At 44.8% G+C, this 12,067-nt stretch overlaps 1 protein-coding gene across 8 annotated transcripts in view; it reads right to left on the reverse strand.

The window, feature by feature from the left end:
• The window catches only part of LOC103123836 (ankyrin-2), a 181,276-nt gene that overhangs the window by 150,947 nt on the left and 18,262 nt on the right, over positions 1 to 12,067 (reverse strand). For all 8 annotated transcript variants that reach the window (XM_060186199.1, XM_060186198.1, XM_060186197.1 and 5 more), the window contains exons 6-7: positions 9,259 to 9,357; positions 3,259 to 3,456 (exon numbers count right to left, since the gene is read on the reverse strand). In XM_060186199.1, coding sequence (XP_060042182.1) covers positions 3,259 to 3,456; positions 9,259 to 9,357 — 297 coding nt within the window. The remainder of the gene's footprint in view (positions 1 to 3,258; positions 3,457 to 9,258; positions 9,358 to 12,067) is intronic.

Genomic DNA, 12,067 nt, shown 5'->3' on the forward strand with positions numbered 1-12,067 from the left:
GTTGGATAGGACAGAGAGAAATGGAGAGAGGAGGGGAAGACAGAGAGGGGGAGAGAAAGACAGACACCTGCAGACCTGCTTCACCACCTGTGAAGCGACTCCCCTGCAGGTGGGGAGCCGGGGTTCGAACCGGGATCCTTATGCCGGTCCTTGTGCTTTGCGCCACCTGCGCTTAACCCGCTGTGCTACAGCCCGACTCCCCAGATTATCAAGTTTTTACGAGCTACTGTCTATGAGCAGAAAAGGAGTGGTTTATATTGACAGTATCATCTATCCAGATGTTCTATTTCTTATGTTAAAGCGAGTTTTATAAAACATTCCAATCAAGTCCATTTTATTTGCTAAAAAGAAATGATTATTGAACCCCTGCATGCTTCTCAAGAAAAGGACGGAGAATTTTTTTTCAGGAAGGAGATACTTCTTTCTCTGATGCTAGAAATGTGAAGAAGAAATCTTTAAGACATTATCGAATCCCCCAAAGTAGCCACCTAGGCTGGAATTTGGGGAAATCCCATAAAAGCATGTTATAGAACCCCCAGGCTTATTCCTGATGTATTATTTATATTTATTTATATTATATATATTATGATTATATTATAATTATATTATATATTATGAATATATTATATATTATGATTATTATTTATATTTAAGTATATCTCTATTTTAGTGAAAAATCCTTCTCTGGAGAATAATTCTTTTTTAAAAAATTTTTTATTTTATGTTTAATTTTATTTATTTATTCCCTTTTGTTACCCTTGGAGAATAATTCTGTCCCCTTGCCAAATAATGTAATAGCTGTATCTGCCAATGATTTTGCGTGTCCCAGCAGGGGCTGATTATGGGTAAGGATTTCTTTTACACTTGCAGTTCTCAGGAAAGAATGCATCCTTGCAGCACAGGACATAGCATAGTGGCTAGAACACTGGACTTAGGAACTTGAGGCCCCAAGTTCCATGCGCAGCATCACATGTGCCAGAGTGAGGCTATGATTCACTCTTTCCTCCTTTCTCTGTATCACACTAATAAGTAAATTTTTTTTTTTTAGAGTATGATCGTAATCCGATGACTATTGTTTTCCACAATGTATGTTCAGTCATTTTTCATTAATGAAAATTATGGAATAACTACAGGCACAGGCCGCACTAGACAGACTGGCAGTGACTAGAATGTGTTCCTTCATATGCTTCCTGTCCAATAACCAGCTGAAAATGAACATTTTCCTCCTCATGGGAAAATACTTAACCTGAATAATTGCACGTAACTCTGAAAGTCTATCTTCCCCAAGGTCATTATGAGGGTGTTGATTTCACTGAAAACTTTCTAATAAGAACAAGCTGTAGAGTGTTTTGCAGTGTTTAACTTGGTGAGAGGAGAGACTGCACACTTGTGCCAACAACTGTACTGTAAACCATCAACCTTCCAATTAAAAAGAAATGGCATAAAAATGAAATAAATAAAAATAAAAAGGAAACAGCAAAAAAAAAAAAAAAAGACTTCGGGGCACCTGGTTGAGCGCGCATGTCACAGTGAGCAAGGACGCAGGTTCAAGCCCCAGTCCCTGGTCTCCACCTGCAGGCGGAAAGCTTTGCAAGTGCTGAAGCAGGGCTGCAGATGTCTCTCTGTCTCTCTATTTCCCCCTACTCTCAATTTCTGGCTGTCTTTATCCAATAAATAAATATAATTTAAAAAAAGACTTAGAGAGTCAAGATGATAAGGGAGCTGAAAGTCTTTTTAAAACTTTCAATTTAAAAAAAAATTTTAATACATCAATAAATGCAATATATTATTTCCTGGTTTTTAAAAAAATGTTTAAGAAAAAGAACTAGAGCAGGTGGTGCTGCACCCGGTTAAGTACACACATTACTGTGCCCACGGACCTAGGTTCAAGCCACGGGTCCCCCCCCCACGTGCAGGAGGAAAGCTTCCAGAGGGGTGAAGCAGAGCTGCAGGTGTCTCTCTGCCTCTTTTCCTCTCTATCTCCCCTCCCTTTTCAATTTCTCTCTGTCTCAATCCATAATAAATAAATAGAACCAACCAAAAAAAAGTGGCATAAAAAAGAAACTACAATATTTGATGACACAAAGGACATTCTCTCTTCTTACAGCGTGACCATCTGAAGGCAATCTGACAGAAAACAAACTGTGTGAACATATCAGAAAGACGAATCTGCTTTTAGTCTGGTGATTAGGGAACAAGAGGCCCAAGTGAGTGCGCGTTAGTGGTTTTTCAGTGCTGATGGTTAGAACAGGAAGGCAACAGGGAAGATTTATGAGAGTGTAGGAGACACAGAAGCTGCACTGGAGCCCTTCCTGAATGGGGTACACAAGTAACGCTTCTTCAAGCAAGAGGATTCCCCTGGGCTTGGGAAGTTGGGTCAAAAGAATCAACCTCCATGGAAGCTTACATTTCATACTCTTTTAGCTAGTCACATTGGTTCCCTACCTTGAAATCTTTTCTTTTAAAAAAAAAATAATAATAATCCATACCACCTGCCCCAACAAAAGAGATGGATAAGATTTAATGTTTTGTCCTGACTCTGTCTAGAAGCATCTAGAATTGGTTCTATAATGCCTTTTAAACTTTTGCTTTCCTTTCTTTCTTTCTTTCTTTTTTTTTTTTTTGTTCACTGGGTTCTCTCTAAGGCTTGCTGCCTACACTACGAATTCACCATTCCTGGAGGCCATCTGCCCCCCCCCCCCTTTCTATTTTTTATTTGACATGACAGAGAGAAATTGAGAGGGGAAGGGAGATAGAAAGGGGGAGAGAAAGACACCTGCAGACCTGCTTCACAACTCATCAAGCAGGAACCCTCGCAGGTACGGAGTGGGGAGTTTGAACCCAGGTCCTGGTGCTTGCTAATATGTGCGCTTAATTGGGTATGTCACTGCCCAGCCCCCTCAACTTTTGTTTTCTACTTGGGGCTGTTTATCACACCAGAGGGTTTATTTGTTTCTTTTGTTTTTTTGGTTTCTTTTTTTGGGGAGGGGTGGGGAGGTAGAGGACTGTGGCTTGGGGTTTTTGAAATCTCCCCTCACTCACAGCGACCATGTTGACAGCAAGCCATGGCGGCCTGGCATGGATAGACAGCCATGGGCAGGCAGCCGTGGGCAGTGACCAGCTAGGCAGAGTCAACGTGCATCCCCAGCTATATGTAGCCAGTGTCTGAATGTGCTCTCCCCGCTCCAGCCCTGGCGTGGCCTTGCTGGCTTTGACCCAGACTGAGTGGACACCCAACAGGGGCAGGGCTGGGTTTACCAGGGCTCTGGCATTGGGGTTGGCTCTCTTGTCCAGGAGGAGCTTGGTGACACGGTAGTGTCCGCAGTGCGCAGCCACATGGAGGGCCGTCAGGTAGTCCAGGGTCACGTCGTCCACGGGGGCCTTGTGCTGCAGCAGGTGCTTCACACACTCCACGTGGTCCCCCTGGGCCGCCATGTGCAGAGGAGACAGCCCGTTCTGTGCAAGGGAACAAAACCAAGCCGGTCACTGCTTTTGGGCTCTGAAACACAGCTCGGCCATTCACTCTCTCCCACCCAGCCAGAGGCAGGGGGACAAATGAGTCAACATCTAACATCAAAACAGACAGCGGGGGAGGTCGGGCTGTAGCGCAGTGGGTTAAGTGCACGTGGCGCGAAACTGGAGGACCGGCGTAAGGTTTCAGGTTCAAGCCCCCAGCTCCCCACCTAGAGGGGGGTCCCTTCACAGGCGATGAAGCAGGTCTGCAGGTGTCTATCTTTCTCTCCCCATCTCTGTCTTCCCCTCCTCTCTCCATTTCTCTCTGTCCTATCTGGCAACAACATCAATAACAACAATAATAATAACCACAACTGATAAAATCAACAAGGGCAACAAAAAGGAAAATAAATAAATAAATAAATAAATAAATAAATAAATAAATAAATAAAATAAACAAACGAAACACACAGCAGATTCTGTCCCGCTGGGAGGGGAGCCAGGGGACCTGCTCAGCTCAGAACTGAAAGGATTCTGAGGAAGACACACACAGTGCTCTGTCTCTCATGAAGGCAGATAAAGGAGGTGTGGAGATTCAGGTGGATGACTGAGCCACAGAGAAGGATACGCAGAAGTGAGTGGGGAGCAGATATTGCCATGATTTGCATCTAACGCCACCCATGGGGATGTCTCTGCATGGACCTCATTGCTTCTAAATGGAAGGGAAAGTAGGGGAAGGAGGAGTAAGTAAGAGAGTGAGGGAGAGGAGACTCGGATTGTCTCTTAGATCCAGGATGGTCTAAGTTCAGATTCCTTTGTCTTGTGTCATCACCATTACCACCATCTTATCCAGCACCAGGGGATGAACCCAGGGCCTCATGCAAGCAACAAAGTGGCTGAATGGCCTCTACTTTCTCTCTTTTTTTTTGGTTTTTGAGAGGGAGGGATGGAAGGAGAGAGGAGAAAAAAATACAGAGAGAACAGACACCACAGTCCTGTTCTACCCATCAAGGAGTCTCTCCACACTATGCGTGGGGCTCCCGTGTGGGTTGATGGTCTGCGGGACAACTCTGGAGAGGCTGAGTTTCCTGTCTACATGGTGTAAGTGTGTGCTCACTTCTGCTCTAAGGGACTTCAACTGATTATTAAAATATTATATGTGTTTTTTTAATTGTATTATTTTTATATTTATTCCCTTTTGTTGCCCTTGTTGTTATTATTGTTGTTGTTATTGATGTCGTCATTGTTGGATAGGACAGAGAGAAATGGAGAGAGGAGGGGAAGACAGAGAAGGGGAGAGAAAGACAGACACCTGCAGACCTGCTTTATCGTTTGTGAAGTGACTCCCCTGCAGGTGGGGAGCCGGAGGCTTGAACCGGGATCCTTACTTCGGTCCTTGCGCTTTGTGCCACATGCGCTTAACCCGCTGCGCTACCACCCGACTCCCAAATTGTATTATTTTTATAGACTTGCCTTGGTTTCCTTTATTTTCCTCAGCACTAGCTGATACTAATCCTTTTCAGGGGAGAAGGGAGGTGAAATGGAGAAAATATAAGACTGCCCTTTGTCTACAATTTCTGTCTTGGGACCTAGGAGATATCTAAGTCTGCTAGAACACCAGATGTGCAAGCCTGAAGTCCCAAAGGTCCCTGGTTCAATCCCTGCCACCGCCTTATTACACAAGAGCTGAGCAGTGCTCTGTTATCTCCTTTGCTTTGCTCACTCTTATCAAACTGATCTTTAGAATGAAAAAGAGCGCTGTTTTATTTACGGCTGCAAGGCTTGCTGGGCATCCCGTCAGAGAGTTGTGTGTGATTAGTTTCCATTTGTGTCTCAGGATATTTTCCGGTAGCCCAAAGTAAAGCTAGAAAATCTGGAACTGGGGGCTGGGCGGTGGCGCACCTAGTTGAGTGCACGTTACAATGCACAAGGACCTGGGTTTGAGCCCCTGGGCCCCACCTACAGGGGGAAAGCTACATACGCAGTAAAGCAGGGCTGCAGGTATCTCGCTGTGTCTCTCCCCCTTCTCTCTCAATTTCTGCCCGTCTCTATCCAATTAATTAATTAATTTATTAGTGATGTATAGTGACATGGCTTTTCAATTTTATTTTATTTTATCATTTATTATTACTATCTTTTTTTTTTTTTTTTACCAGAGCACTATTCAGCTCTAGCTTATAGTGGCACGGGGGATTGAACTTGGAACTTTTGAAGCCTCAGGCATGAGAGTCTCTTTGCATAACCATTATGCTATCTACCCCCAGCCCTCAAACAGATTTCATAATGGAAACCTACCTATCGTGAATACATTCTTTACTGACTGCAAGCAAAAGGAATTATGGACTCTGTACATAGTTAGCGTACGGCTGATGTCAGGCTGACATAAATCACCTGAGGGATTGTGGGTATGAGAGACTACCTAAACAAGACTCTGGTGGAGGTTGAACCTTATTTGTCTCTTGTCTTTTGCCTCTTCTTCGTTCCCTCCTGCTTGCCCTTGGCCTGGTCATTCATTTCCTGTCTCCTCCTGGGACCTTTGTGTGTTGTAGCTGGATGTTGGTGAACCAAGTTGAAGGACTCATGGCTCCTGTCACATGTCTAGATCACCTTTTCTCTGCTGAAGATAACCTGTTAGTATTATTATTGTTTTTCCCCGTCAGGGTTATAGCTGGGGTTCTGTGCTGGTAGTAGGCATCCACTACTCCCCGTGCTCATTTTTCCATTTGTTTTTGGTTTTTCTTTTCTATTATACTTGAAAGGAGAGAGAGAAATTGAGAGGGGAGGGGACATAGAGAGGGAGAGAGACAGAGAGACACCTGCAGACCAGCTTCACTACTCATGAAGCTTTCCCCCCTGCAGGTGGGGAGCAAGGGCTCAAACCCAGGTCCTTCAGCATGCTAATATGTGCACTTAATTAGGTGCGCTACCGCCCAGCCCCTTCCATCCCAGATTAGATGTACCTAGTAAGCCTGCTGCTTTTATAAACCGCAAACAGAAGCTCCCAGTCGTTCTTGTTTTTTCCCTAGATAAACCCTCATCAGATCAGGGTGTCACAGGCTCTTCACGCCTGCAGATGAGTACCGCCCCCCATGCTTGAGCAGAGTGACAAAATGCTAGACCCTGTGCCCTAGGGTGTACCGTGCTTGCTAGCTGGCTCTTTAGAGGTGGCCTGTCTTAACTGTGCTTCTGAGTCACCTACTAAGCCCATAGACAACAGCCACCAATACCAGAACATCAGCAGCAGGAGTGAGTGATTTTGTCTGCTGGGCCTGCCTAGGAGATTAAGACTATGAGGTCAAAACTTGCTCCTTAGGCTGTTTTCTTTTTTTTTTTTTTTGGGGGGGTCAGGATGACTTTTTCAGAGAGAGAAAGAAAGAGAGACAGACAGACTTTGCTGGGCAGATAACCTCAGCAATGCATCCTGGAACCTCCCCTCTCCAGAACTCTACCCTATTAAGGAAAGACAGAAACAGGCTGGGAGTATGGATCCACCTGCCAATGCCCATATCCAGTGGAGAAGCGATTACAGAAGCCAGAACTCCCACCTTCTGCACCCCATAAAGAATACTGGTCAGATCCAGGTGGTGGTGCACCTGGTTGAGTGCACATGATACAGTGAGGAAGGACTGAAGTTCAAGCCCCTGGTTTCCACCTACAGGGGGAAAGTTTCATGAACGGTGAAGCTGGGCTGCAGGTGTCTCTGTCTCTCTCTCTCTCTCCCTCTCACCCCCTCCCCTCTCAATTTCTCTCTGTCTCTACCCAATAATGAATAAATAAAAATATTTTAAAAATTTTGTTCCAGTAAGGATCCCAGTTCGAGCCCCTAGCTCCCTGCAGGGGGGTCGACTAACAGGCGGTGAAGCAGGTCTGCAGGTGTCTGTCTTTCTCTCCCCCTCTCTGTCTTCCCCTTCTCTCTCCATTTCTCTCGGTCCTATCCAATAGCAACAGCTATAACAATAATAATAAAAAAAAACATGTGCAACAACAAGGGCAACAAAAATGAGAAAAATGGCCTCCAGGAGCAGAGGATTCCTGGTGCAGGCACCAGGCACCAGCAATAACCCTGGAGGCAAAAAAAAAAAAAAAAAAAAAAAAAAACCTTCTGTTCCATGGTCCAGGAGATTGCATCGTGGATAAAACATTGGACTCTCAAGCATGAGGTTCCGATGACTGGTTCTTTCTCTCCCTCTTCCTAGCTTTGTCATTAATAAATAAATAAAAATTGTTTTATACTCCAAGTAGGGAAGAAATAATAGGGGGGAGATGACCAGAGGGCTCTGAAAGGGCTCTCCATCAGGACCGGAGAGAGAAGAGGAAAAACGGAGGGGCATTTGGATGTAGTTATAGATGTGTGTGTAACTTAGAAAGGAAGAGAAGATGGGACAATAGGAAAAAAACAGGCAAACACATGCAAACATAGACAGTTGTAGAACTAATAGTAACCTCATAGCTACAACCTTGGGAGAACTGGCATGGCTTACAATGGAGGGAATGGGAATACAGAAGTCCGGTGGTGGGAATGGTACAGAGCTGTAAGCCTGTTGTCTTGTAATTTTGTAAATCAATAGTAAATCATTACTAAAAAAAAAATTAAAGAGAGAGGGAGGGAGGGAGGGAGGGAGAAACAGAGGGGGAAAGGGAAGGACACCAGAGCACTGAAGCTTCCTCCAGTACGGTGAGGGTCAGGCATGAGCCTGGGTCACACACGTACAGATGATGCTCTCCTATCGAATACAATGATCTCCCAATTTCCATATGCAGGTACAGATGGTTTAGCAGGTGAAAAATACAGAAAGTGGTGGGGCCAAGACGGATGCTTGGAGACAATGCCTGGTGTGAGCTCTGCAAGGAAACTGCTCACAACCTGGGAATCTCGACCACCAGGTTCCAGATGTTACCATGACGCCTACCAGACCTCCCTGGGCAGACGACCCCAGCAATGTGTCCTGGAGCCCTGCTTCCACAGAGCCCTGCCCCACTAGGGAAAGAGAGAGACAGGCTGGGAGTATGGATCCACCTGCCAACACCCATGTTCAGTGGGGAAGCAATTACAGAAGCCAGACCTTCCACCTTCTGTACCCCATAATGACCCTGGGTCCGTATTCCCAGAAGAATAAAGAATAAAGAATAGGAAAGTTATGAGGGGATGGGATGGGATATGGAGCTCTGGAGGTGGGCATTGTGTGGAATTGTGCCCCTCTTTTTTGCCTCTAGGGTTATCGCTGGGCGTCTGTGCCTGCATCAGGAATCCACTGCTCCTGGAGGCTATTTTTTTCCCCTTTTCTTGCCCTTGTTGTTTATCACTGTTGTGATCGTTATTGTTGTCGTTGCAGTCATTGTTGTTGGATAGGACAGAGAGAAATTGAGAGAGGAGGGGAAGACAGAGAGGGGGAGAGAAAGACAGACACCTGCAGACCTGCTTCACTGCCTATGAAGCAACCCCCCTGCAGGTGGGGAGCCAGGGGCTTGAGCTGGGGTCCTTAAATCGTTCCTTGCACTTTACGCCATGTGCACTTAACCAATTGTATCCCTCTTACCCTATATAGTCTTGTCAATATTTCCATTTCATAAATTAAAAAAAATTTTTAAATGAAAAATACAGAAAAACCCTGCAGGCTATCTACCTAATCCAGCTCAGTGCATATGCATTTTAAATCTTCAATAGTCAATATATTCCTCAGTCCCAGCAGACAGACATACTGATTCACTAGAAAACACTTGGCTGGCGCTTTCAGTTCAGGAAGAATCGAGATGGGCACTAAGGCAGAAGCAGGAGTGAGGGAGGACTTTCGTGGGGTGACTCACCTTAGTCCTGGCCAGCAAGGGAGCCCCCCGCTCCAGCAGAAGCTCCACCACTTGGTCATGTCCGCTCCTCGCAGCACAATGCAGTGGCGTCAGGCCGTCCTGCCGGGAGAACAACTCTATGACACTGGATCTCACTGGACAGACGGAAACAACAGGGGCAGCTGCATCTACGGCCCTCTTCAAAAGAGTATCCCCTGAATGCCACCCTAGTGACGCAGCCCAGCAATGCTCGATACTTGGTTCAAAGACAGAGGAGGAGAAGATGACAGAGAGAGAGAGAGAGAGAGAGAGAGAGAGAGAGAGAGCCAGGCGGTGGTGCACCTGGTTAAGCACACACATTACAGTGTGCAAGGACCTGGGTTCAAGTCCCTGGTTCCCACAAGTGGTGAAGCAGGGCTGCAGGTGTCTCTCTCTCTCTTTCCTTCTCTATCTCCTCTCCCCTTTCAATTTCTGTCTCTATCCAATAATAAACAAATGAGAGAGAGAGAGAAAGAGAGAGAAAGAGAGAGAGAGAGACTGAGACCCCATAACACAGAAGCTTCTTTCAATGCAGTGAGGGCTGTGCTGAAATCTGGCTCACACACATGGCAAAGTAGCCCACTATCCAAGTGAGCTGTTTTTGCCAGCCTCTTAATCATCTTTAAAGCAAGAATCCTTTCTAAAAAACAAACAAACAAACAAAAACATCTTTTAGTTAAAATAAGAATGAAAAGAACCTACCTGCTTTCACAACTGCTGTTCCTCAGAGGAGGTATTTGACCTTATGGGGCAGTGTCAGTACCACTTTTTGTTTTGTTTTGTTTTTGCCTCCAGGGTTATTGCTGGGGCTCAGTAACCCATGGCTCCTAGAGCCTACTTTTTTTCCCCTTTTGCTGCCCTGGTTGTTTTATCGTTGTTGTTGTTATTATTATTGTTGTTGGATAGAACAGAGAGAAATGGAGAGAGGAGGTAAGACAGGGGAGGGGAGAGAAAGATAGACACCTATAGACCTGTTTCTCCACTCATGAAGTGACTCCCCCTGCAGGTGGGGAGCTGGGGGCTTGGACCAGGATCCTTACTCTGGTCTTTGTGCTTCATGCTATGTGCGCTTAACCCGCTGTGCTACCACTCAACCCCAGAGATTTGATTTTTTTTTTTTTTTTTTTTACCAGAGCACTGCTCAGTTCTGGCTTATGGTGGTGCAGGGGATGGAACCTGGGACTTTGGAGCCTCAGAAATGAAAGTCTGCTTGCATAACCATTATGCTATCTACCCCTAGTACCACCTTTTACTACTGTATCAATGACTAGTGTGTGGGCACCAAACTAAACAGAGTAAAGATAGTGGGGCTGGGTGGTGACGCAGTCATTTAAGTGCACATATCACAATGTGCAAGGATCCAAGTAATATATATTTCCTTTTTGTTGCCCTTGTTGTTTCCACTGTTGTAGTAGTTATTATTGTTGTTGATGTCGTCGTTGGATAGGACAGAGAAATGGAGAGAGGAGGGGAAGACAGAGGGGGGAGAGAAAGACAGACATCTGCAGACCTGCTTCACCGCCTGTGAAGTGACTCCTCTGCAGGTGGGGAGCCAGGGCTCGAACCTGGATCCTTACATCAGTCCTCGTGCTTTGCGCCATGTACGCTTAACCAGTTGTGCTACCGCCCGACTCCCTCTCTATTCTTTTCTATATCTCCTGATGCCCTTGAATTTTTCTGAGTGTGTCTATCCAATGGATAAATATAATAAAAGTTTTAAATAAAATTAAAAGTTGATAAATGAAAAAATTCCCACTGTAGAACAAAGAGAAGATTAAAAAAAAATTCTGTGGGTAGATAGCAGAACGGTTATGCAAACAGACTCTCATTCCTGAGGCTCCATATTCCCAGGTTTAGTACCCTGCACCACCATAAGCCAGAGCTCAGCAGTGCCCTGGTAAACAATAGAAAATGAAAGTCAACAACAACAACAAAACCTTCTAAGGACATGATCTGTCTTCCACAGACACCTTCTATATCAAAAGTTCTGTATTACAGGAGTGCTTTAACTTTTGCTGAAATCTATAATTAACCAAATCCATCCCAGGGGACTAATCATGAAGTACTAGTTTAATGTTTGAGCAAGTAACCACATATAATTACAGTAACATAACATAATCAAAGATTCTGAGTAGCTAAGTAGTTAACCTCCACAAAATAAATAAGACCTAAAAGTCAATTCTCACATGGTTCTGTAAGTAAGTACTGTTATCAGTGAGAAAGTAACTACCAGTATTAGAGAGCTAACTAGTAGTGGTAGAGAGAAACTTTGAAAACAGGCAGTGTGTTTACTCTCCTTTTAATCTATATTAGGAGTGAGTGCATCAACTTTAGAAGGATGTTTGACTTAACAGGTTTGAAATCACACAAGAATACCACCTCTGACCAAGCAGACTTGTGTGGTATATATATACATATAAATATTCATAGCTAGGAAAATAATTTTTGTTTTCTTTTTGTTGTCACCAGAACTTCAAATACTCTGGGCCCACTTTTATAGCTAGAGAGACAAAGAGACAGAGGGAAAGAGGGAAAGACACCATAACATCGAAGCTTCCCACCACACGATGGAAACAAGGATTGAATCTGGGTCTTGTGGATGGTAAAGAAAGCACCCTCCACGGGGGCCAGGTGGTGGCACAACAGGTTCAGCTCACACAGTATGAATCGCAGGGAAGCACCTTCCCAGCTCAGCTACCTCACCAGCCCTGTGCATCCTTTTTTTTTTCTTTTTACTATAAGCATAACGGCAGTAATCTTGCTTAAGTCAATACAGACTAACACTTGTGAA

The sequence above is a fragment of the Erinaceus europaeus genome, chromosome 2 (assembly GCF_950295315.1).
Source record: "Erinaceus europaeus chromosome 2, mEriEur2.1, whole genome shotgun sequence".
Classification (NCBI taxonomy): Eukaryota; Metazoa; Chordata; class Mammalia; order Eulipotyphla; family Erinaceidae; genus Erinaceus; species Erinaceus europaeus.